Genomic DNA, 26,653 nt, shown 5'->3' on the forward strand with positions numbered 1-26,653 from the left:
TCGGGTTCCCCGGGAAGGCCAGCTCACGGCCCGGCAAAACCGAAATAAAGAAACGAGCCATTAATCCGGTTCCCTGCTCCAGGGCGGAGCACCGGATACGGTGACTCAAGAGTTTGGTGGGAGTAGGATCCTGGCTCGCAGGAAGGCCCACGCTTGGCCGGAGCCTGTCCCGGCCGCGTGGCGTTCAGTGACCCGAGGTGACAACCCCAACCGGACCACAATGTCCCCTCCCGACATGGCTTTTATCGGCAAGGGTGTGACAACGCGTGTGTAACGCAGCTCTGGCACCAGCTCCGGCGAGGGGCCCAGCTTCCTAATCCTGCCTGCAAGACGGGGTCCATGCCCATCGTCATCCTGCCGAGAAGCTGAAGGACCCGCTCAAAATCGCCACTCCGAGACGGGGGCAACAAAACGTGATGTGGAGCCAGCACAGAGAAACCCTTTGCTGGGCTGGGCTGCAGTGGGAAAGGTTTTCCCGAGCGTGGGGTGATATATTGGAGCCACAGATTAACGCGTCCTTTTCTGCCAGCTGAGATAAAAATACAGGAGCAAAGGACAGAGCCGCTGGACAGACGGACCGTTCCCGTGGGCATCGCTGCTGCTGCTGCCGCCAGCCCAGCGAGCGGGCGTTCCGTGCTGAAAGCAGCACCGGCAGGAGCTAGAACAAGAGTTTCTCTGTTCTCGGCTCCCGCAGGAAGCCCTCCGCAGGGCCCCTCGCTCGAGCAGGCAGAGCAGGCAGCAGTGCGTCTGAGGCATGGCCATTTGCATAATGCACAATATCAAGCGGTCCGGGCTGCCGGGCCTCTTCCTCTTCTGCAGCAAAACAAAGGCATTTTCTCCAAAAGCTGACAAACGGCCCCATCAGAAGCGATCGCATCCACACTAGTCATCAACTGCTCCCAGAAGATGTTCACGGAGGACCAAACTGGGAGGACAGAGCAGGGATGGCCCAAAACACACCCATCTCCTATTTTCAGCTAGAGGAAAGCGCATCGCTCCTCTGCCCTCGGCCTGGCGCTGTCAGGAAGGGAACCACTTCCATTTTAACACCCAGTGACTCTATTTCTGTAGCAGCTGGAGACTCTGGCCAGGCTCAAGGCTGCGCTGCTCTCCCTGTAGGCTGCGTAAGGTAGTAACAAAGGAATGTTTCAGCCCCTTCACACCCTGAGCAGATCAGACAATATTAAGAAAGAAGGTAGAAGTGACTTAAGTGGTTAAGCAAAGTGTCCAGGTTCACTCAGGAAGCCCGGGAAGTGTTGGAAACTTGTCCCAGATTTCCTAATTTTCAGTCCAGGGCGTCATCAGGCCACCTTCCTCTAAAAATTGAAATGTTCTAAAGGAACCACACACTTTTTTTTTTTTTGCTGCTGAAGTTCTCTGAGGAACGGGTCCAAATCAAACAGCTAACGACAGCTGCCACCCACAGCTCCGTGAGCACAGCAGAGGTTGTGGGAAGATGGGAGCTATGTGTGCTCAGGGAGTACGGCTGAAGCAGCAGGTGGAAACCCCAGGGCAATGACAGCCTGTTACTGGGAGCAGAGTTAGTTCATCCCCGCTCTGGGAAGGTGCCATGGCATTTAGAAGTGACGCAGCTGTGAGTAAGGATGAGACAGGGATGGCAGGCAGGGAAAGAATCTCAGTGGAAAATATGCAAGAATGACATTGAAGATACACAACAGGGGGTGAAGGAATAAGAGACAGTATGTGAACAAGAAGGGAACTGGTGGAGGAGGAGCAGACCAGGCACACATATCTGGGACGCACGCAGCTCCAAAGTGATCGATAGCCAGAGCTCCCTTGTACAGGCAAGATGTTTTGTGCAGCAGAACTGCGCAGCCATTGACCACTGAGTGACCGGTTTGCGCAGGTTCAGGGGAGCTGTTTGGAAATGGCACCCTGGAGGCAAGAGGGACAGAACAAGGTTCAGGCTGTGTTACCTGATGACGTCGGAGACTACGTCTGTCCATGAACATCAACTTCAGCTCTGCGCAGAAGAGGCTGCTGCAGACAGCGGTCTGTCACAAGATATTGAGAGGTCAAATAAGAATCACATGCTTCCTTAACAAGCTAAAGCATATGTGTAACTTCACAAATTATAAAAGCTGTTGTCTTCCCATGTTCTCATGCTACGGCTGTCAAATTATTAATAAAAGGCCATGTTTGGTACTAAATTAAGAAGCTGCAGTACCTGAAATGTATCCTGTGTGCTAGTTAAATAACTGCTGCCTCCACAAACCACAATAACAGAAACCCCTGCACACAAGGGTTTTCACATTTGCAATCACCCTGACTGAAAATCTGTTCAGTGCCACACTGCTGGGTTTCAAGACTGTGCAGACAAACCGTCCCCCGCTACCTTCACCCTGGCACCTTTCACTGGAGTTCCTTAACCTCTGATAATTGTAATGGGTAAGACTCTTTTTCTTCCCTCTTCAACACCGTGTAACATCACCTGCCACACGGGACTTAACTGTTCTCTTCAAAGCCCCATACCACGGCACAGGGCCAACACAACAAGGACACCAAGGGTTCACCTCCCCAGCGGGCACTGCCAAGGCCCTGTACCCTGTCCTGTCCCTGCACCACAGGGCTACAAAGGCAGGAGGGGGAAGGCTCAGCGCCCACACAGGCACTGCCAAGGCCCCATACCGCTGAGCACAGGCAGGCCGTGGGCTCAGCCCTCGAGACAGGCTGGGCTGGGCTGGCTTACCGTACCAGCGGAGGCCAGGTGGGAGCGGCTCCGGTGCCCCTTTCGCTCTCCAGACGGACCCAGGCCCAAGACCCCCGGTCCCACAGCGCGCTTCGCGCCTCAGAGCCGCCGCCTCGAGAAAACGCCGAGAGCGCATGCGCGAACAGCCGCTTCGGCCCCGGGGCGGGCAGCCACTGCGCATGCGCAATACAGCCCCTGCGCAGGCGCCGCGGGAGGCTAATTCTCTCGGCAGCCTGTGACTAATGTCACGCCGGTAGAGCTGCGCCTGCGCACTGGAAGACGAGAGGATGGTGGCCCCTCCCACACACGTGTCCCTTCCACCGGCACGGGCACTGCGCATGCGCGCTGCCGTAGAGCGCCTCCTCGGAAGCCGGCCGTTGGCGGAGCGCGCGTGCGCGCCCTGGGGGCGGGCCCTGAGGAGCGAGGCGGGGGGGGGGGGAGGAGGGTGGTCGGCGCGCGGCGGCTGTGCCCGCGCAAGCGCAGGAGCGCGCGGGGTGGTCGCGCGGGAGCCGGCGGGGAACGGGGGACGACGACGATAGGGGGCGGTCCTTCCGGCCCCTCACTTCCGGCCCTGGCGCTGCGGCGGACGGTGTGGCAGCGCCGCTCGGCCCGCTCCGCTCCGCTCCCGCCCGCCCCCCTTTCCCTCATGCAACGCCGCGACGATCCCTCCGCCCGCTTAGGCCGGGGACCGGGCCCCGGCGGTGCCCGGCAAGGGGCGCCTCCACCACGGCGGCCGCCCCGTGGCGGTGGGGGCCGCGGAGCCGCCGCCTCCGCCGCCACCGGGGCGCAACCTCCGCCGCTTCTCCCACCCAGCGCTACGGCCGCCGCTTCGGCCGCTCAGGCCCCCGCCGCCGCCCCCACTCCGTTGCTGCCCGGGGCCGCTGTCAAGATGGAGCCCGAGAACAAGTACCTGCCCGAGCTGATGGCCGAGAAGGACAGCCTCGACCCGTCCTTCACGCACGCCATGCAGCTCCTCACAGCAGGTACCGGGGGCTGGGCAGGGCGGGACCCCCGGTAGGGCCCCCACCACCATCACCACCCCCCTTCCCCCGTTCTCGGTGGGGCGGGCAGGGTCGGAGGCAGCTCCTAGTAAACGCTTTGGGAGAGGAGGAAAGGGGAGAGGGACACCCACCCCACCCCCCACCCCCGGGTGGCTGAGGCGGCGGGGGGGGGCAGCTCCCGGCCGCCCCGGGTGAAGCGGAGGGGGAGCGACCGTTGTGCCGACCCGTTCTGGCTCCCCTGCCCGGTACGAGATGCGACCCCCGGGGTTTTGAAGATTAGATATTTCTCTTATTTAATCTCTGTTCAGTCCCGTGCTTAATCCAGGGCCTGGGCCGGATTAAACGCAGAGCCAGAACTTTCTTTTTAAAACGGGGTGTGCGGTCGTACTGGCCCTTTTCATCCCTGGGGAGGGAGGGGACCAAAGAGAACGGTAAAACCTGGGGTTTTCCATGTAGCGTCTGCTTGAGTCCCCGTGAGGCATGGTTTGTGATCTCTTTGATTTTCCACTCTGGTAATCTGTATTAGAGCTTGTTTCTTGCTTCTGATGAACCTAAATAGGGAATGGAAATGGCAGTCTTTGTTCTGTGCCCAGACTAGCCTTCTCCTTCCCCATCACCACTGTCCAATCGCCTGGCAGCTCTGATTTCTCCATATCTCCACAGTGCAGCTGCTGCACCCGCGTTCAGTGCCTCTATCAAGTAGATTCAGCTGCCTCAAGACACTGTAGTCAGCTTAAAAATTGGAACGAGTTAAAATATTTGCTGCCACTTACAGCTTTATGTGCGTGTAGTGGAGAGCTGGGAGGTATCCGGTGCGAGCATATACTCAGATTTGATCTGCAGATGAGCAGAGTGTTTAGCTCTCTGGTACTTATCATTCTGCTTTTAAATGATTTTTTTTTTTTTTTAGGTCTTTAAAACGTATAGTATTGCCATAGTTGGTGCAGTGCTAGAGATTTTATTAGCTGCTCCTTTAATGTAGGAAATAATTCTTAAGAATTGCTGCCTCCCATTGTGCAAGTAACTGAGGTATATCGTCATGGGTAACTTGGCATCACTCGCGGACATCTTGATCTAAATAAATTAGTTTTATAATCCGATTTGCCGTCAATTTAATGTTTTTCATTAATAAAACCCTTTAGCCAGCTGATGCTTGACAGCTCAGTGATAATGCCTTCCAGTGAAATGAAACCTAAGGAGTTTGCTAATTCCCACACAAAGAACAGCGTTCTCAGCCCACTTAGTAAAGCTTCGTTCACTGAGTGGTGTAACAAGGATTTATGAGGTTTTTTTCATTAATTTAAAAATTGCTGATAGTAGACTGCAGCTTTGTGAGACTTAAAATTGTTCATTGGAAGAGCGCCAGATGCTTCCTGCTTGCTTTGGATATTTTGAAAATTGCTGTCCTTTGGGAGCATTCACTAGCAGTTCAAATTCAGGACCATCTGAGCAGAAAGCTCATGAGAAAGAATCTGAAATAAACCGGTGGTTTTAGGCGACTACATCTTTTTGCGCAGATGACCCCAAACTGATCTGGATTCCTCAGAATTTCTCTACTGCTGTGGCACTCTTTGGGGATGTCATGTTGGAGAAGCTGCTGTAAAGCTTACTTTGGAATTTAGGTCTGGGCCAAAGATTATAATGCATACAGCCAGCACAACTTAAGCAAAATGAGTTCCAGACAAAGAAATGACTGATTATTGTATGTCAGCAGTATTCCTATTCCAACCTTTTTTCAGGAGTGGAAGTTGCTTGTCCTGCCTGCCTCTGGGAGGGAATCCTGCAGGACTTCTGCATTGAAACTAAGGCTTCTTCTTTAAAAACAATATGTAAAACTAGTCTAAATTACTTTTGTGGTTCTAAAGCTGCTTAGCATTTCTGGAGAAAATGTGCATTATTTAGGAGTAAGATGAAGGGCAAGAGTGAGTAATACTGATTCTTGAACAATGTACTGTGTGATGAAAAGGTAGTAAAGCAGCTAGATTTTAGGGTTCTGTTACGCAGCACCCTGAACAGAAACTGAAAACTGGGATTTCTTGCACCTTGGAACATGATCCACGTTTCCTCACTCCTGTGGTTCAGAGTCTGTGTGACCTTCTTCTTCCATAGGAGCAAGAAAACCCTTTTTCCTCACTTTGATTTATGCCCTCCATCTGCTGCGGGGAGGGCAGGAGGAGATGCTGGTGTTTTGAAAGGCACAGTCCTCTCTGCTTGCATGCATTGGGAAGACAGGAGACGTCCACCAATGTGTTAGCTGGGCGTAGGTTTTTTTTCCAAATTCTTGTGGTAATCTTCGCTATTTTTATTTCATGGAGAAACTCCAAGTGAAAAGAGCTGGTCATCTCTGAGCTTCCTATGCTGCAAACAGATACGTGAGCTATGTCATTCCACTAGCAAGTCTCTATATAGCTAGCATCTAGTTGATCCTTACATTAAATGCAGCCCTCTACATCCCCAGAAGTGTGGAGCGTTGAGGAGGCACAGAGGCGGGTGGATTCAGAGCAGCAGGTAGGGTGTTAGAGCAGGATGCATGGAGGGAGGGAGTGCCAAGCAATTGGAGTTGGAGCATTGCAAAGCAGGGAGCAGCTTGAGGTGTTGGAGGACTCCTTGACAGAATCCCCAGCTGACCATGCTGGTCCTCGTGCCAGATTCATTCAGTCTGTGTGTATTCCAAGGAAGGGAAAAGGGCTGTATGGGAAAGTCAGATGGATGGGCGGTTGCCTCGCTGGAGTGCCTTGCCAAGAAACCAAATAGTGGGATTAGAGATGGGCTGAGGTCATGGGGGTGATGAGAAACTGTATGTAACCCAGGGCAGTACAATGTCCTGAAGCTTGCTTTGTGTGGAGTTAAGACTGTCCTGAAATGGAGATTATCTAAATTTCTGTGTTTCCAAGTATATCCCCTACCTCCCAAAGGAGCTGTAACTGCCGCCTTAAACTTGTGCCCAGATGTCGCGGACTGTAATATGCTAATACCGTTTCACTGTTGCATTTTTAAATGTATATATTGCTAAGCCATGTCAACATTATTAGATGCTGATGCTAGCCTGCCTGTCACTGCTGTGACTCTGCCTCCTTCCACTCCTCTGCCAGGAGCCTCTACTACCTGTGCCGTTTCTCATAGCTCACCTCCAGGCTTTGTCTCCTCCCTGCCTCATGCTTGAGCAGTGTTTCTTTTCTTCCCCATGCCCCCCTTCTCCCTGTGCTAGTGGCAGTCCCCTCCCGTCTCAGCAAAGCTCCAAAGCAGAGCTGTCTGCGTATGAATCCCAGCATACAGGCTGGAGGGTGGGGGGGTGTATTTCAGCAGAAAGCCGAGGGAGGGAAATGGTGGGGTTAGGCTTGCCAAATTCTGCAGCTTCCACTATTGGCAGAGTCCATCCAGGAACAGGTCCCTGCTTCCTCTCCTCTGAAATCAAACCAGCTGGTGAGCAGTAGTGTAGGAGAGGGGGCTCTGCTTTCTTCCAGAGGCTCCCATTCCCAAACTCTTTTGGGGTTTTGGTGGTTTTTTGTTGTTTTTCGGGCATGGGGTCAGTATTATCATACTGTTAAGATAATAGTCTCAGTATTAGGAATAAACAGGATGTGTCTCTGCTTACAGAGCACAGGTGTGCTGCAGGACAGTGTTTAATGTGGGGTTTTTTGTTAAGGAGGAGCTTGGGCTTAGATCAGGAGTAGCACTGTGGCTGCTTAGCCTCCTCCTTGTGAAGCAGCGGTGTTACCAACCCCCTTTACCTACCCCTTAGGATTTCTTCTGAGACAATGCAATCACTGCCCCACATGAAGTCCTGGAAACCACTGCCACACATGCCGCCAGACTGCTGACATTCCCCGTGGCAAGAAGGTAACCTTCTGCTGCACCTCTGACACGGCTTTAAAAAATCAGCACTGAAATGAGGCATGCTTAATCCCTCAAGGTATACGTACGCTTCTCCTTCATATCAGTAAGTGGTCTGACAAACTGCTACCACTCATCAGTTCATTCAGTACTGCTTCATGTTGCATAGCTAATATGCCAGAATGCATACAGATAACGCTGGAATCCGGAGCAGTAGGACACGTCACAAGTGGCATGTTTTTAGTTCTTCTTCACACCTATTTCCAGACTTGGAGTTTGTTCTGAAGGTGTGAAGGGGACTGCTAGGTCACCCGTGCTGACCTGAATTGCAAAAGCTAGAGAACTTACGAGTTATTCTGCTGTGCAGGGCTTTTTCTTCTATGTTTTGTGTTTCATTTGAAGACGTGGTGATGGTGGATCCGATGCTTTTTTTAGCAAATGGTTAATTATTTGTTGCCCTTACAGACCGATTCCCAGATGTTGTTGCTACTGTTGCAGGAGGCAGAATGGATTTTGCTTTGTGATTGATGTGAACTGTGATTCACTGGTTTGCAGAGGCTTACATCTGATTGCGTTGTGTTTTGGCAAGGTAGAAGATGCCTCTGGGTAGTTTAATTTATATCAAGAAAGTTCTAGGGTGCTTTTATTCTTGATGTGTGTGTAGAAGACACTTCTTGTTAATATACAGAATGCATTTTCAGAAATTCACTTACTGTTTTTGGAGAACCAAAATGTTTGAGAAGTAATCGCGTTGTGTTATAGGGTCTAAAGCTATGTCTAACCAGCGATAAGGCCACCAGTGCAATCTTTAGTTTCCAAATCTTGATTGTCTAATCTATTCTTATAGCTAAAATTAAAAAAACTGCATAAAACTAACCAAGGCAGGCATCTCTCTTGCTTATGTTATAGATTTGACAGTGCTTGAACTTCCAGGTTTTTTACTTTTGCATAGTGTCTTCAGAAAATAATTTCTTTTTAAATCAAAAATCAAGCTATCTTTTTCAAAGCGATTAGATCCGGTGATTTTTTTTTTAAACTAAGGAGTCATGGTAACACTTTTGTAAGGGAGCCAAGGTGCTGTTGCAAGTAGAAATACAAAATTTAGGCTTCTTTTCATAATTATGCAACACAATCTCCGAGTTCTATATTTAGAACTCTAAACTAAAAACCAGTTTATATTACTGTGTCCATAACTGAAAAGTTAAAATGTCGATCATTTGATCATGTTTTCTTAAGGTTTGGGTTTTTTTGGTTGCACATCTAGTTGCTTCACTTCCCTGTGGTCTGCACCATTTGAAAGATGCTTCTCAGCCCATGAGGCTGTGGTTGCCTGTCCGGTCAGAAGGATGATGGTAATCCATTGTTCCTATTTCTGTTTGGATGATACGAGAATATTACTAGGTGGATAATATGTCAAGTATCTGATATGCCAATATTCTGAAACTGTAAACATGAACATTTAGTCTAAAGCATATAGTTTCTGACATGGACAGAAATCACAGGAAACACAAGGTACTGCAGCTGCCCTCTTTAAATTCTGGTAATGACTAAGCAGTCTTCAGTTTCAGTTTTGTCTTGCAGCTTTAATCCAGTTATGTGTATAATCTTGTGAAAGTGTCTCTCTTTCCCCTGAGATGTGAGAAGTTGTATTTAGAGCACTTTCAACTCAGAAGAGATAAATATAGTTCTTGGGTTTGCTGATGAAATGGCACAATTTAACTTTTAAGGAAGGGTCATGCTCCTCCCCTGATAAGCATCTGTAAATAATAATTTGTGATGGCTATGCATGGTGTGACCGATTTTTTTTTTTTTTTTTTTTTTTTTTGGTTGGACCAAAGAGTGCATAATGGTTTATTATCAGTAATTTGAGATTGTTAATAATGGATTGGCTCCAAATTTGGGGGAACTTGTTGCCTAGTTGTTGGCCATTAAATAAAAATTGTACATGACTGGACATCTCTGGAAAAGAAAAGCCAGTCAGCTATGGGCTGCATTCTTTTGAAAAATGTTAGGTGTTTTTCTTGTACATGGGAAAGTGCATTAATGACTATAAGAACCTATGCTAGAAGTGCCTGCCTTGGAGATGATCTTCAGTCTTCTCCATTTGGGTCAGCTTTTATGAGGTGGCTGTCTCCTGCCATCTCTCAGTGAAAGTTTAATTTCTAGGCAGATTTGAGAAGGTATTTGTGTACTAGTTCCTAATTGGCCTAACTTAATGACCTACTTCCAGAAGGTTATTTGGACTTTGTTCCAGATCCCCTTCAGGCTACAGCATGCCTTCAGTTCAGTCAGACCACCCCAGTGTTCTTCCAAGACTATAATTCACAATATACAATTAAAAATGAGAATCTTATTTTGAGGTACAGAAATTTGTAGTTGCGTTGCCTGAATCAAGTTAAGGACTTCTGACACTCACTTTTATGGCTCTATGCCTGAGGCTTACAACTTAAAACCCAACTTATGAATTGCTTGTGTGATAAAGATGCATTCATTTGATGAAATGAAGCTTATAAGAATTTCATAAGCCAGACTACACTCTAGTGTGTCACTTATTCGAGCTGCTGTTTATTAGGAATGTTTTCAACCTAACTGAAATTCATAGTGTCAGTATGTGTTGGCACCACTAATTAAATTACAGATTTAAAATAGTGCATCAGTTTGAATGATAAAAACTTGCCTGATTTGCTGATGGCTGCTGCATTATAGCAAGCATATACATTTATTGTAGTTGGGGCTGGTTTCTTGGTAGGTTTAGGAGTCTACACGTGGGTACTGCATTCACGGTGGAGGCATGAGGTTGGGGACTGATAGAGGAAGGCACAGCAGAAGTGATACACAGAACTGTACTTGCAGTTTCCTACTCTTATTTGTTGAAGTTATTTGTAGGGCATTCTCTGCTGTTTTTTCTTATTTTTGTTCATTATCCTGGTTTTGGCCTTCTGGAATCCCTAGATGTGAAGGGAGGAAGAGGCAAGCTGGGCTAGCACTAAAGAGGTGGCCTGTCTATCCAGATTCCATTAATGCAATTATGTGTTCATATGTTGACAGAGAATGAGGGTGTTATGTCCTGTCATAATTCCGACTTTAAAAATGATGCTTGTTTGAGGAATATAAGCAGCCCTATTTTTATCTTGTTTAGAAATTGAAAAAATTCAGAAGGGTGAAACAACAAAGAAGGATGAGGAAGAGAACTACCTGGATTTATTTTCCCACAAGAATATGAAACTGAAAGAACGAGTTCTGATACCTGTCAAACAGTACCCCAAGGTGAGGGCCAGAAAATAGCTTACTGAATCTCTGTGATTTGCTTATTTTCTATGGATTTTATGGCTGACTTTTAGAGATAGTAGCTGTCAAAGTGTCGTCAGGAGTTATGCCAGTGTTCCACTATCGCTACGGAATTTTTCCTATGCAAGCTTGCAGGATCTTATTTCTAATATATTACATTTCTAGAATGTCTTGGGATAAAGCTAAATAGTGATGCATAGTTGTGATCTTTTATTACTAGAATAGACACTTTCATATGTAGAGCTTTGTGTTTTACAGTTAAGAATTCATTTAACTCTTAAGACTTGCTGCCTGTAAAACTACTGGAGAGTAGATGTTAGAATTAAATGCTTACCATGAGTTAATATAGCTTGATTTTCTGGTGGAGCATTTTTTTCATGAAAAGAATGTTCTGGAACTTAAATTTTCCTGTGCATTTTTTGGTCTGTATTTTTTGGTGAGGTGAAGAGAAAATGGAGTGGCTAAATTTTTTGTCAGCCAGCATAACATTCAGAAAAGCTTTTGTTAAGGCTAATGAGCTCTGGAGCTAATTTTTTTTTCTTTTTTTCTTCATTTACAGTTCAACTTTGTTGGAAAGATTCTGGGACCTCAAGGCAACACCATCAAGAGACTTCAGGAAGAAACTGGTGCTAAGATATCTGTGCTTGGGAAGGGTTCAATGCGAGATAAAGCAAAGGTGAGGGCATCACCCTTGAAAACATATATTAGTGCCTTTGATAGTGCTGTGACAAGTTGTGGTTCTCAAAGCGTTTTATAAAAGATTAAAGCGTTAAAATCCAAATGCAAAGGTGGTAGAAAGTCACCCTTCCAAAATTACTCTGTGCATGTTGGGAGCAATCTTGATTGGGGCAGAAGTGTGATGCATGTTTTCTTTACGAGCATAACTTAGAGACTAGTCATCTTTTGATATCCTGTACCCTTGGATGCAGAGATAGTTTATATGAAAGGTGGAGTATAAAGTTTGTAAAATAAGAATTAATTCCAGCTACTCCGTGAAAAGTCATTCGCTAAAGAAATATATTAACCCTCCAGAAAAAGAAGGCGGGGGGGGTGTCACAAAGTGCCGGGAGGAAAAATTAAAAGAATTTTTTTTATCCCTGCTTACTCCCAAAACCGAGCTAACAGTCAACAGAGCTGTAACTTAATTCAGCTTTTTACTTTAGCAGCATGAAAAGCTTTTACACTTCTAGCTTATTTGTAGCTTCTTAAAGCCATCTGAATAACACAGATATCTAAGAGCAGAGTTAAAGATCAAGCTTGTTTGAGGCATTAGACTGCACTAGGTGGTAAAGAGCACCTCAGGCAGAAAGGTATTGTAGAAAAGGAGGAACACTGCTTGCATATGCTTAATCTTTTGGAAAAAAGGTGGCTGGCATCAATGCATTAGCAAAAATATCAGTCACCTGAAAAGGCAGCTATAAAAAGATGGAAGGTATAGATTGCATGTGGCTTTTTATAAAACCCTATGCTCATGTATGCTGTTATGACCTGTGTCCAGGGATGGCCAAAATGCTTTTACAGACATTTCCTGTTCAGGTGTAGAAAAACAGATAGAAGAAAATTAGTTTCTCTGCATCTTATTTAGTTTTAGGAATCGCTAATCTGCTTTGTTGCAGGAGGAAGAACTGCGTAAAGGGGGAGATCCTAAATATGCTCATCTAAATATGGATTTGCATGTCTTCATTGAAGTTTTTGGACCCCCTTGTGAAGCGTATGCTCTGATGGCTCACGCCATGGAAGAAGTCAAGAAGTTCCTCGTTCCGGTTTGTATGCTGATGTTGTTTTCTTTTTGAAGGGTGTAGATGGGTTGTGAATCTGGCTATAAGGATGGGTAAGATTTGCACAGTGTAAGGCTCATGCTACAGGTATTGGTGTAGTTGAGGAAGCCTGGAGTATTACATATGTGTGTGGCAGCTTAAGGTGACCCCATTAATCTGGTGTGAAGGCATGTGTTATTCCGCTAACCATAATTAGAAAGACATACACTTACAGGGCAATTGTATAGAACGCTTGGAGTAGGTATTTCTCTCCTAGTATTAGCTGTGGACACTGGGGTGGGTGGGTACCTTGTATAGCTCCATGTGTCAGTTTTAGTGGGAGAATAAGTTTAGCCATGCCTGGCATGGAAGAGACTTCTCAGATGGGTTCTTCTGACTTAGAACTATGGCATAGAAATCTGGCTAGAAAACTTCATTGGCCAGATCAGAAACTCTTAAGTACGGAGGTGTTTGCTCTGCTCTGAAGTAGTGGTGTGAGGATGAGGAGGGTGACTGCCTAGGCAGCTCGGTAGTAGTATTCAGTGTTGTGGCTAGTTTCTGAGACGCATCTGTTAAATCAGTACTTCTGTTGTGTTTAAAAGTGTATGATGTGAAGGAACCTCTGTGCTCATCAGGTGTTTATACAGATGACACTTAGCTGTTTGTGGGTGTCTTTTACTGGTGAACCTTATAAGACCTTTATGGTCAACTTCATGTCAGTTTTGTGCCTGCTAGAGTATTGACTCCAAGAACTGCAGAATTTGAAGGAGTCTTCTGCATGTTATTAAAATGATAACGTTGATTGCTAAAGTAGGAAAAAAACCAACTAAATGGAAAAGAAGCACACAGTGCTCCCTGCTTCTGGCTAGCTCAGCCTGTAATTCAGAGACCTGGCAGGTAGAGAGCTGAATATACCCTGGCACCATGTTCCACAGCTGAGACTGGGAGCTCAGATGTTCTGCCTGAAATACCAGGGGCGGGTGGAACCCAAGAGCAGTGGGTAGTAGGGAAGTGTGGAAAAGCGTGTGGGTACTGTGTGATTTCTGTGAGTCTGACATGGAGAGGAGGAGAGATTGCTATGTGGAGTGTCTTTGAAGGAAAGAGGTCATCTTCAAGGAGCCCCTGGGATGTATAAAACCTCAAGCTTGCTAAAGCAAGCGTGCAGCCTTGCTATTTCAAGTGTCTTATCTATTGCTGCCTTCAAACAATGTGTTAAACTTCTGAAAATTGACAGAGAAGTCACTATGGAAGCCAGCAATGCTCTGAAGACACATCTGGTAGGAGACTCCTTGCTTTGTGGTGTTGCCATGGCATCATGAAGATCCTCGATGCAAGGCCCAGCCTGCCTGTGTGTTGAGGGGAGGGGTGGGGTACAATGACTTCTGCGGGGTCACCAGAGATCTGTACTAATTCCTGAAGCTAGATACCCTGAGGTGATAAAAATGCATGGAGCCAGACACGTACTGTGTTCCTAAGGATTTAAAAGACAGCTTGGATTTGCAAATGGGTGTTTACTCTTTGTCAGGCTGCATCCTATCCTGGTCCTTCAGTGTGTTGGGAACACAGCAGTATTTTATGTTCTGTGGGCTCACTGTCAGCCACTTGCCTTTAAGTGGGAGCTGTAAGGTGCTTGAGGTGAGATATGGCTTGCTGACTTCACCTCTGAACTGTCCCAACACTTGCAAATAAATCTTGCTGACATTCCTGGGATGCTGGACTTCAGATACCTTCAGAAGCCCTGTGAGAGAGGTTCTCTTCCCAGGGACCAGCTATAGTGCTCACTGCAGCTCCTGGACATGCAAGTGGTGTGCCCTTCTTGGCCGGTTTGGAGAAGGCTGGCAGTTTTGCCCTGCTGTCTGCTGAGCAAATCCTGGTAAAACTAACCAGCAGATTTTAATTTAGGACTATCAGGTTATTTTTATTCCAGCACAGTAGCCTGTGATATCCCGGAGCGCGGACTGGCTAGTTAGCTGTTCTTTGGAGTTGACTCTTTCCCCTCTTTAGGATATGATGGATGATATCTGTCAGGAGCAATTCTTGGAGCTCTCCTATCTGAATGGCGTACCAGAGCCAACTCGTGGCCGAGGAGTCCCTGTGCGGGGAAGGGGAGCAGCTCCGCCACCGCCTCCACCTGTTCCAAGGTATCTTTCCCAAAAGCACAGACCTAGAAATGCTGGATCTTGCTCAGAGTTGTCCTGCCAGATGAGGTTAAGCTACTTGTTCTTGCACATCAGCTGTTGGCCTTGACCTTGTCTTTTGGCCAAGGCTTTCTAGCCTTGTGTTGCAGGCTTGCTTTTAGCAAGCTGGCATCGAATGTTTTGTATGTTTTGAGATGTAATCTAGTGGAGTGGATGTTTTCTGTATTATTTTTGATGTCTGAATTCAGCAGCTTCATAAAGTAACCTTTCAAAAATTGGCCTACAAAATCACATGTAGATAGATGTGTCATGTTTGCTTCAGCCTTCAGCAGAATAAGTGTTTTCAGTTTAAACTGACCGTCCTTTGAAAGTTATAGCGTGGCATTATTCTGTCATTGCTGTCAAGGCATTGGGATAAATTGGCGATAAAGCTCTGTTACTATAGTTCTTGCTTCACTACCTATTTCATGGGGGGAAAGTCTTTACTTCTGAATGTTTAGCCCAGAAGCGTCCCTGCCTATCATCATTGATCTTTACAGTCCTGGAGGTCTGGCAGTCATTGCAAGTTAGTGACAGAGGGTTATTTAAAATGAACTGTGAGAAATTACTTGCCCAAAGTTCTGTATCAGATTTATTTCTTTGTCTGTAGAACATCTAATGCAGTAGAGTTCTCATCCTAGAAGAGGTTTTTGTAAATCCTGCAATACAACAATATTAACGATTCTTGTGCTTTCGTTCCTGATAAAGAATTCATGGCTTAGTTAATAGTGACTGTATTTTTTTATCAAGCTGTTGCATTTTAAAGGAGGTGTAAGACGCGCATGCAGTGCCCTCAGTATTCAGCACATGAGCAGTACAGCAGTAGCTGTTCACAATCCTTTTTATCTCCTTTGCAGGGGGCGTGGTGTTGGTCCTCCCCCTCCTCCTCCTCCTCCTCGGGGGGCCCTTGTGCGAGGAGCCCCGGTTCGGGGTGCCATTGCTAGGGGAGCTGCTGTAGCCCGCGGAGTACCTCCTCCTCCAGCAGTACGGGGTGCTCCTGCACCCAGAGCGCGTGCAGCCGGAATTCAGAGAATACCGCTTCCTCCTCCTCCCGCACCAGAAACCTATGAGGAATATGTAAGAAACTATATATCTTTGGGTTTTTTTTTAATTCCAGCTAGCTGACCATGTATTAGATGCTCAACATAATTGAAATAAGGGCTAACAACACTAAGATTGCTCTAGAGAAGCGACCACCAGTGCAAACACTGGTATGGTGCTGGGTGTGACGTGCTCTGCCTCTTTAGTCCTCAAAGGAGGGAACTGCTAGTGTCCTAAATACAGGGTAAGGGGTGGTTTTTATAAAACTGAAATGTGCCCCCAAGACTGAAGTTTGCCGTAACTGTCAGTGCATGGTAGAAAAACTACATCACAAAGATTGATGTAGTTCACATCACATTCTCTTCCTGCAAGAGAATTGTTTGAGCAAGAAACACCAAATGTTTCTTACTTCCCCTAAAATCCTTAAAGTAAATATGTGAATGAACATGATGATGCTTCAAGTCATATAACTAAGCACCACCCTCCTGCCAAGCTTATCTTAGCATCTGTGCTCTTGGTATTCTAAAGGAAAAACAAGACAACTGTTTTTGATGCACAACAGCATTTTCAGGAATCATCACAAATATTCATACATCTAAAAAGTCTGTTTCTGCTCTCGGTAAAATTTCTTGAGTTTTTCCACTGAAACCAATCCTAAGTTAATAGGTTGCTTTTTGTCTACCTGTGAATCTGTGGTTTGGATAACACAGTTACAGGCCTCCTGGCACATGGATTTTTACCGCAGACAAACTGCAGCCTTGGACATGTAAATGACTTTCAAATGTGTTGTAAATATTAGTATAGTTCATTCCTCCCAAGCCACAGGACACAAGCAGATCTTAGCCACCTATGTCTTATGATTGAGCTCCTTACCTGCAGCAGGCAAGAATTCACAGGCACCTTTGAAAGCTACTGTAGCCTGAATTCAGTTTTCCCATTACTCTTGGTCAGGCATTAACCTTTGGTCCTTCCATTAACGCCGTTTATGTCATCATCCGTTTCAGGGCTATGATGATGCATATGCAGACCAGAGCTATGAGGGGTATGAAGGCTACTACAGCCAGGGCCAAGGGTAAGTTTGCTTGTCTCCTATCTGTTACTGAGAAAATTATGCATGATCTTTTTTTCTTTTTTCTTTTCTTTTAAGGGAATGGAAACACTCATTTCTGAGTTTGAGCTGTAGGGAAAGTGCCCTATTCTGCTGGAATCCAAGAGTGCCTGGGAAATAACTTCTGGGAGTGTCCCAGTGTCCTTGACAATTCTGTAAAAGCAGTGATCAGACACACCACAGCCATGAGCAATATTGGGCATCTTTGCTTTTCAAGTGTTTGTGCAAGTTGTGTCAGTTTAGGAATACGATTTCAGCACTGTATGTAACCACCATAATTACTCTTCCAGGGACACAGAATACTATGATTATGGACACGGGGAGGCACAGGAAACCTATGAAGCTTATGGTATGTCTGGGAATACTGTTCTCTTGACAGGGAAGGGGCTGCACATAGTTGGGAATTGCCTGCAGCAGTTGCACATAGTTGGGAATTGCTTGTGGTCGACCAGCTGTTTTCCAGTGCCACTCCACGCTCTGAGCAAAAACTTACTGAGAACCTCAAGTAGTTTTCATGGTCGAATATTTATACCCTACAGATTATCCAGGTCTAAACAACCAAAGGCGTTCTGTGTCTTTTAGATTCTTATCTAGCTTGATTGTCTCAGAGGTGACGCTTTTAAAATTCCATTTTTTAACTACGGAAATATCTTTTAATTTCCTTGTAGCTTTAGAATATTTTAAGGGTTCTGGATTTCCACCCACAGCGCTACTTTTGCTGCAGTCTGGTGTTCATGGATTATATTTTGTTGAGCTGGATGAGTGCATGGTTCCATCTGCTTCCTTATCCTCAAAAACCCGCTAGCTGATACTGACTCTGCACTATATATTTGCTTGAAAAATGGATTTAAATGTCATATGAAGGCCTCCCTTTGATTAGGTGGAACAATTTTGGTCAATATGACTTGCAGGTAGTCTATGAGGTGCAGCCAATTTGAATTATGTAAAGCTATCAGCTTAGGCTAGACTGAGGGGTGTGGGAGACCAATTTAACCACAACTTTGTAAACCACCAACTGTTGAAAACAATAGGCCTTATATCTGAGTTGCTGGCAATAAAAGATTGGGTGACTGCATTTATTTTTTTTAAGCTAGTTCATATATCCAAGCTTATGAATAGCATCTGCATGTGGCAATGACTAAGATTCATTTTTCTCTCTCTGTAAACAAGCTGAACTATAAACAGTTACAAAAGCTATACAGTGAGCTGCTTAATGGCATGGAAATATGCTGTATTGAAAGCAGTCCCTTTAGCAGATCATCAGTTGCCTGAAGGCGTGAATGAATGCAGGTAGTGACGATAGTGACGAGCTGGAGGGGCTTTCTGGGATCCTCAGGAGCTAGGAATCCCCTATGCCATGTCATACTGGTATTAGGGAAGCAGAGTTGTTAATACCTGGCTGTCTCCTGTGTGGGCCTCGGGGCGTTCCCTGCTCTGGGCTTAAGTTGCGAGAAGTTCAAATTCAGGTGCCTAACCAGGGATGCTTTTCCAGTCTAAGATGCATTTGAATAGACAGCTGCTGTCAGTAACATTGGCTATCTTTCCTGCCTTCAATGGCTTGGTTTGTTGCCTGCGTTAGTCACGCAGCACAAAGAGGCTTTTGTGCCTCCTACTTGGTAGGAGAGCGGTTGTGTTGTCTGGGATATGAAGGCCAAAATGCTCATTGTATACTTGGCATGAAGTTGCCACAGCTAATCTGTTTATCCACAGTAATTTCCTTTGGTCTCTGCTTTCATGAAAACAGAATTAGAGAAATAAATTGTTGAGCCAGGCTGGAGACAGTTTTGAGAAAATGGGAATGTGCTCCATGGTGGTAGGAACAGGCTCGGCTGTCTTCCGGGCTTCGGACACTCGCTTTCATAAACTGGTGACCCTGGAGAGAATGGCAGGCATGCAAGTATGAATGTTGCAAGCAGAAGCCATAATGAAAGCTGAGCTTGGATATTTGGGGGATATAGCTCGGGGACAATGGGAATGCAAACTTCATTTGCTTCGGTGGTGGTTGTACGTAGCAGAAGGGTTTGGGCTGTCCTGTCGAGTTCCCGTCAGCTGTTAATGCTGGTACAGCACTAGCAAGTGATGTCTTCTCCGAAGAGGTGAGCAGATGCTATGCGAGCTGCGGCTGTGAATTTTCCTGTATTCACGGAGGGGAAGGAACAGCAAGTCACAGTCAGAAAGCAGACTGGTGTCTGGAAGTTCAGTCGGACGTGCTGCTTCCCTACAGCAGCGTAGGGACTTAATTATTTTAGCACAATTATCCAGGAGCTGCCTTGCTTGGTGTCCGGGAAGGAGAGAAGCACTACCTGTAGCAGTCCCCCCAGCCAGACCCCAGGGTTATAGATGATGCTGGCTGCCAGCCTGAGGGGCCGTGACTGCTGCGACCTTCGCCACGGCTGGCTGCCAGAGCTGCCCCATGAATTGGCTTCAGCTCTGCTGAAATGAATTACTCCTAAAAGGCACTGGGTTTGTCGAAGTCGGCACTTAGCTGGGCTGTCGGAGCTGCAGGCTTCCCAGGGATCCCGCGCAAATGGTTTTTTTTTTCCCCGTGATGTCGGAAGATGTGCTGCAAACGAGAGGTTTTGGTGGACCTTGGGGCATTTTGCAGACCGGTTTTGGGGTGAAACGGCTGTGAAGATGCCCCGTGCCTCTGTGTCGACTCCGGAGGGGGAGCCAGCTCCGCCGCTCACTCCGTGCCCCTTCCCTGGCAGCACTCCGCCGTCCTTGACATATCCCTCTCTTTTCCGCAGGGCAAGATGACTGGAACGGAACCAGGCCCTCCCTGAAGGCCCCGCCGGCCAGGCCAGTGAAGGGGGCCTACAGAGAGCACCCATACGGACGTTATTAAAAAACAAACATGAGGGAAAAATATCAGTTATGAGCAAACAGTTGTTACTGATTCTTGTATCTCCCGGGATTCCCGTTGCTTTACCCACACCAGACAAGTAATTGTCTAACTGTTTTTCTTCGTGGCCCTTTTTCTCCCACTCCATCCTCACCCTGCATTCTGGCTTCTGTACGTAGTATTTTAAAATGAGTTAAATAGATTTAGAGGACCGACTTTAATTTTTTTTTTTTTAAGTGTGTAGATGGCTTTTCTTTCTTTGTTGTTTAGATAAACACAACTGTACCTTTTTTAATAAAAAAAAAGTTGAGTTAAAAATGTTAGTTTCAAAAGTGACATGCTTTGCTTAGCAGTTATGAAATTAAGGTTTTGTTAACCTTTCAAGTTTGGTTTTAAGGAACCCATAAAAGTTGTAGTTGCAGAATCCCAAAGTAGGCTACATTTCAAAATTCAGGGCTGTTTTTAAGAATTAAAATCGTAATGTAACGGTAGTAGCTGCCACCGTTTAAAAGTAACCTCAGATGTCAAACGTTCCTTAAAAGCAGATTGCTGGTGAATCTTAAGTTTAAATTTTAATACAAAGGATCCTCAAACAAATTAAATAGCATTTTTTAAAGGTAATTGACTTAAAAGAAAAAAAATTAGGTTTGTAAAATTGACTTTTCTTATGTGGGTTTTGAAATCTAGCCCCGAACATGCGGTGTTGAGAGATGCTTGGGAAGCAGATTTTCCAGTGTAAAGGGGTTCTTAGTTTGGTTCTATATGAAGAACTTTTAAGGGAAAAAACAAATTAAAGCATGGCTCTAATTGCCCAGTGTTTGATATTAGAAAATGGAGTATTATTACGTGAGTAGGTCTGAACTCTGTAAAATTACAGTCTTCTCATTTTTATAGTGCTTGGGGCAGATAATGCAGTGCAAGTTTAAAACTGACAAAATTGTCAATATTAGCAATCCCATTGACTTGTTCAAGTGTATCTCAACACTAGCTTTGCATAAAAAGGGACACTGCAGCTGAAAAAATGAGGAAAAATTTCACTTTGTACATAGGATACAGTCCTAATTGGATTTGTACACTGTCCTCCCACTCTGTTCTTGAAGATTAAATGCTACATGTGTAAGTCTGCCTAAATAGGTAGCTAAAACTTGTCAAAATGTCTGCCGCAGTTTGTCAATAAAGTTTAGTCCTTTTTTAATCAAAGTAAATGTGATGAATTGTCATTTTTTTGTTGAGCAATAAAATAGCTATATTTTTTTTCAAATAAATTTAAATTAATGCTAAAGCTAATTGTCTTTTTAAAACATGGAGACATTCTAAAAATGGTGGTTTTTGTAATTCTCACAAAAAGTTTATCAAGCTCATTGAACGAGCTTAATTTTTTTTTAAAAAAAAAGAAAGAAAAATTGTTTTTCACCCCCTGGAAGTTGCTGAAAGCAGTTTGATCCTGGACTATGGCAGAAATCTGACTTCAGTCTGCTGGAAAGCGTTTACGGTTCTTTGCTGAATTACTGATTCAGATTTCAGGTGGCCTTGCAGAGTATTCCAGGCTGCAGGCTCCAGATTGAGTCTGAAATGGCTGGTTTAAACGTAGCGTGACAAAATGAATGCTGAAAAATCCAAGGCTTAGCTGCCACCAGGAGGAGAAGGAAGCTTGCTTTCTGCTTTATGTAAACACCCCTAACCCCCTTGGCTAAGATGATGCCCTTCCTATTTTACGGTAGCCTTTACTTGGAAAGCCACTTAAAAATGTGTCTTTGTTTGAGGAGGGTGCTGCAGTTGCTCCTCATATCCTTCTGAGAGGGTGTGTATGCATAGATATATAATATAATAATAGTTTAAAGTAAACTGCTGCTTAGACAGACATGAAAAATGGTTTGTATTTCCCATCTGCGAAATGAATCTGGCATTCTAGGGGGAGAGAATTAAACTGCTCGGGGGTGAAAAATAGAGCATTAGGAACCAAACTGCTTGTAGCAGTGCATGATTGAGGGGAATACTTTAAAACAAAAAGTTGTATTTGTAGATTGTTATTAAAGTGTAAATAACTGAATTTTCAACAATGGTTTGGAGTCAGCTTTCAGGGCATAATGTCTTGCTTGATGAAAAGATCACCCTATACCCCCCTTTTAAAGGAAAATTATCGCAGGAGAATCAGGATGTGTAAAGCTAACATGCATCGCAAAACCCAAAAGGTAACCTAAATGTCTGATTTTAATAGCACATTTCTCTTTTACATAAACTGTGACGGCAACTTGCATAAACTTTATTGAAACAATTCTTCAGATGTTAATTTTAATGTAAAAATTTGCAAAAAATGTTTAAAATAAACATTTAAAAAAAACCACATGCTTCTGCATAAATTAGCAATAACTTTAATAATGTGCCCTTTGAAAATGCACTGTAATGTAATGTGGGCAAAAAGGAATCGGCAAGCTTAAATATCAAAAGATGTAAAATGACAACGAATATAGATAGTGCTGCTACTTCCAAAAAAAAAAAAAATTCTGCTCAGTTATTTAAAAATGTAAAATGATGGCCCTTTTTAGACCCCAGTATTGATATTTACTGTGAAATGTTCAAAGCTCAGCTTAAGTTGCATGTTTTCCTTCCTGTGTAATTGCATGCAGGACTCTTTTTCTTTTGATTTGTGCTCACATTAAGGAGACTCACAAATGTCTTCAATTTGCAGGAGTCAAGAGTACATCGCTGTGAATCACTTGGGTGAAGATGAGCAGGGGCAACAAGAAGTGGGTAAGTTTGTTTATTTTTGCAACCCGTTGCAAGTTACTAACATGTTTTGTGTGGGAGGTGGGGGGCGGCACCATCTGAGCTGCTAAATTGAAGCCATTCTTTATATACCCACAAATAAATTACTCTTGTGAAAGGCCAGTTACATGACTGACACTCTTGCAGAGGTCATGGTGTGGAGGAGGTTTCAGTATGTACCTGCATAGAGCTCTCCCACCGAGATCCCATGGAGAAGGAGGTTTAAGTGGATTTGAGGAGAGAGGGAAATGTAAGGAGATCTGTCTCTGGGAGCTGATTCCTGGCTGAGATGCTGGCCTTTGTGGGAGCGCTCTCGGTAGCAGGGTAGCGATGAAGTTGTTGTTACCCCATGCTCTAGAAAGAGAGCAGCTCAAGGAACGGCTCGATAGGAATTCCTATAGGAGTCCGTGATGCATCAAAATTATAGACTGCAGATTTTAGACCAGATGCTGCCCAGCTAGGCCTTGCTAGTTCTACCCCTTCCACCCCCATCAATGGGCTCTGAAATGTGATCTGCCTGCTGGCTGTTCTTTTTTTTTATGGCTTTTTGTCTGATGTCATTGCTGGAGACGGCTCGGGCAGTGGTCCTGCCGGCCCGGCTGGGACACGTTTAGCTCGGAGCCCCGCACGGCTGCACGCCTGGCGTCAGCGAGCGAAGACCCTGAGCCCCCGGGAGGGGTGATGGACCCCCAGCACCTTTGGGTGCTGGTGGGGATCAGCACCCACAGTGGCGGGGCTCCCTCTGGTGGCTGCTCTGGCCCCACTGACGTGCTCGTTCTCCAATAAATACCTTCATAAATGCACGCCAGTGCTTGCCAAACTGAGTGGTACCTTGGCTGGGGAGATAATCACGCATCAGTGGAGTGACCTGCTTACACAGCAAGGACACATCTCCCCCCAGGCCCAAAGGCAGCAGCCGTAAGCGTTTCCTTTGGGGACAGCTAATCGCTTTCTCTCAAATCTCGAGATCACTGAAAGTCTGAGCTCCATAAATAAAAGAACAAAGAAATAAACCCTTGCAATGCTGAAGGAGTCTAATGGCTTCAAAAGACAACTGTGAAAAGCCCTGGGCATAGGACATCGAAGGACATAATTCTCATTTTATATGGAATTGTAAAGCTACCAAACAAGCTTCTCTTATCTTAGGAGTATTGGGAACAAGAAAGCAGTGATATGTGGAAATGCTGCAACAGAGTGAGATTGCCCTCAATTCTTTGACTTTCGCTTGAAAATTGGATCCATAGTTTTCTGCTAGGGAAATCATAACATGTCTGGATTTGTGGCCTGTTTATCGAATGCATCTTCATTTACAATGTAATTGAAACATCAATTTATACGGTGTTGTACCAATCTTTCCCATTTCTTTCTTAATAGGCACAGCTTTTATATCAAGTGGAAAAGATTTGATAGAGATCATCTATTATGATGCAGTTTTTTACCAGTAGAAGTGGATCTTGTGACACTGCCTTTGGAGTAATACAGCTTGCTTGTGCATTGCATTTGTTGCATGTTTATGTGAAAGATTTTAATGTTATGGAGGAATGTAAATCTTAATATATTGAAATAACTGTATATGCTAAAAGTATTTTGAAAACATGCCCTGCATCAAACATCTTCCTCCCTCTCATAGCATTACTACATTCAGATTTTAGCCTAGAGTCTGCAAAAGCTAATTTGAGATCCCAAAATAGCCATCAGCATCGGATGTGTCTCTCAAAGATGCTCTAATTAGCCAGACGTTCCGGGGGTGATACAGGACTTGCTGAAATTTGTGAGGGGTAGAGATTCCTTTGAGTACTGAAGTCTGAGTCACCTAAATAACCTTCCCTTTTATACCGACATGTAGCCACTGGAGGTAGTATTCTGCTGGCTGTGAGCTAACAACCGCCAGTGATCTTTCATCCCCCGATTTCCCCAAAGGACTAATCCACATCTTATTATTTGTAGGATTTTGGTAAAGGCCATAACCAAGATAAAGGCCCCCATTGTGCTTGGTACTGTACAGCGTGATGTACAGCAGCAGTCGCGTCTCCTCTGTGGAAGTGTTTCCCAACAATACTGTTCTTTTCAAGAGAAGCTTGGCTCTAGAAACATCCTCTGGCTGCAGAGCGCTCTGTGTCCCAGCAGTCCCATCTTCTCTGGCCCTTGCTCTGAGTGGCCACAGCTTCTTCAGCCTCTAGGTCCAGTCCTTTGGTATAAATACTCCGGCTGGCCTTGCTTGGAGCTGGTACAAACCTGGACTTTACACTTCCCCGGTGAGGTCTCACCATGCATAGCAGTTCATAGCCAGTATCTTGGACAGCAACAGGAGTGTGAAACTGAGCTTGCAGTAAAAACACTCCAACTGGTATTGCAGAGATATCCCCAGCAGCTTTTCCTGGAAAGAGACTGTCATACCCTGCCTGTTCCTTAACCCTGGTTTCAAGTTGCTGTTCGGATTATTAAATAAAGCAAATGGCTACAGGCTTTGTTTTATAACTTACCTATGGTATTTTTATGTTTAACTTAAAACACTGTGCTTTCAGTAAGGCGAAGACATTACCTTGATAGGGCCCTCTGTAAAATTCCCTATTTGGCAAGTTGGGTTTAAGAGCACAGCTGGATTCCCTGTTCGGCTGTTAAAGCAGATGATTCTTTTTGTACAGAATGAGTTTTTAAATTTGTATGAGAGCATCTGTCACAAACAGAGCCAAGAAAAACAATTTAAAATGTGCACGTCTTCCCTTCCTCAACCCATGCCGCTGCTCTCCTAAAGAACACTTGGGCAGAGGGTGATTCCTGCAGCCTGTGATAGACCCTCCAAATGGCCCCAGAGGAGGAGAGACCAGCTGTGACCCGTCTGCTGGGAGATGCAGAGGAGAACAGGCGGTGTTGCAAACACAGCTCTTCTCTCAGCTGCGAGGAACAAGTACATATGGTGCTTTTGGGGAGGAAGACAGGGCTTAGGGAAATTCTTCTTTAATTGATAAACCTATAACATCTTGGATGAGATGTTGGACACATGCCCCATTTGTAAGCTTTGAGGGGGAGGAATTTCTGCAGGCTAGTCAGGGCCCGTGGGAACTCCCATCTCGAATGTAGATGTTACTCCTCTTTTTCTACTCAGGAAGCTCAGTTCCTTTGAGCACCGAACAGAAACCTTTGCTGTTATTGCTCAGTTGAGCCTTCCATTGCTACCATATGTTTTAATAGAAATGTTTGTTTCCATGCTCATTTTGCTCCCTTTGCAAAGTGGGATGAATCTCCGACGAGCTGATTTCAGATCTGATAAAGGAGCACCGTTAAGATGCCGTTCGCTTTACTGTGGCTGGGAAATAGGAACCTGCCAGCTCTTGGTGAGTGGTGGAGAACACTGGAGCCTCCCTCGGCTGCTGCAACCCTTGGAGAGCAGCAACTGTGTGTTGGAGTACTGAAATATAAAGTGTTTTCCAACGAAGCTGTTACTTTTACCGCTGGCTTTAGAACCAAATACGACCAAAGGCCGTTAAGACGTGCTGTTACAGATGCAAACCTGTTTTTAACCTGACATTGGTGCCTCCTACCTGTTACCTTTATAGTTGTTCCTGGAAGACTTTGTTAAAACCGCAGGTGTCTGGATACTCCTGGTTTTTGATGGCTCTGCACAATGTAGGTTTCAAAACCAGGAAGAAATGAAAGATTGGCCCTGTGAAAGTTCATTAATTTTAGAGCTGGCTTTGCCTCCAGCCCAGGCAGGGGTGGTTCTCCGGATTGTATAACGCTCCATCTGTGCTGAAGCATCAAACCACCCACAAGTTAGGGAAATCGATGAGAAATCCTGCAAGTGGTTGGTAAAGATGGTGAAAACTGATCAAGGTGAATCACAGCATTAAAATAACTTGTATAGGAAACTGGCAAGCTCTTCTGCGCCTGGTATTTAACGAGAAGTGTTCAACAGATGTTGAAAGTGATTAGTCATTCCCGATAATAAAGGCCTAACGTTGAAAAAATTTTTTTTTTTTTTTTTTTTTTTTGCTTTCAAAGGAGTGAGGTTTTTCTCTCGTTTCTCTTCCTGCTGCAGCGTTGCCGTTTACGGGAAGATGGAGTTGGGGGGAGGTTTGTTGAAGCAGGGTGGGCGATGGCGGGGGTTCCAACCGGACCTCAAAATGCC

General features: G+C 45.3%; 1 protein-coding gene across 2 annotated transcripts; it reads left to right on the plus strand.

Annotated features, from left to right (window-relative positions):
- Nucleotides 1-3,250: 3,250 nt before the first annotated feature.
- On the plus strand, nucleotides 3,251-26,509 carry KHDRBS1 (KH RNA binding domain containing, signal transduction associated 1). 2 transcript variants are annotated; one of them, XR_012653108.1, is made up of 11 exons: nucleotides 3,251-3,693; nucleotides 10,685-10,812; nucleotides 11,393-11,509; nucleotides 12,450-12,596; nucleotides 14,595-14,731; nucleotides 15,625-15,844; nucleotides 16,813-16,880; nucleotides 17,207-17,265; nucleotides 19,664-19,858; nucleotides 22,448-22,509; nucleotides 23,899-26,509. XR_012653108.1 is itself a non-coding variant. In XM_075047306.1 (9 exons), exons 1-9 carry the CDS (start codon nucleotides 3,357-3,359, stop codon nucleotides 19,759-19,761), a joined length of 1,311 nt encoding a protein of 436 aa, XP_074903407.1. In that variant the 5' UTR covers nucleotides 3,251-3,356; the 3' UTR covers nucleotides 19,762-22,433. The 2 variants fall into 2 exon arrangements, 1 of the variants encoding a protein (XP_074903407.1); XM_075047306.1 differs by lacking the exons at nucleotides 22,448-22,509; nucleotides 23,899-26,509 and having other exon boundaries at nucleotides 19,664-22,433.
- Nucleotides 26,510-26,653: the final 144 nt, after the last annotated feature.

This window comes from Buteo buteo, chromosome 16 (genome assembly GCF_964188355.1).
Source record: "Buteo buteo chromosome 16, bButBut1.hap1.1, whole genome shotgun sequence".
Classification (NCBI taxonomy): Eukaryota; Metazoa; Chordata; class Aves; order Accipitriformes; family Accipitridae; genus Buteo; species Buteo buteo.

Coding starts and splice junctions, on each gene's coding strand:
- KHDRBS1 (XM_075047306.1), top strand. CDS start 3,357: ATGCAACGCCGCGACGATCCCTCCGCCCGCTTAGGCCGGGGACCGGGC. Junction 12,597..14,594: donor TCAAGAAGTTCCTCGTTCCG/GTTTGTATGCTG, acceptor TCCCCTCTTTAG/GATATGATGGATGATATCTG. Junction 15,845..16,812: donor CAGAAACCTATGAGGAATAT/GTAAGAAACTAT, acceptor CATCCGTTTCAG/GGCTATGATGATGCATATGC.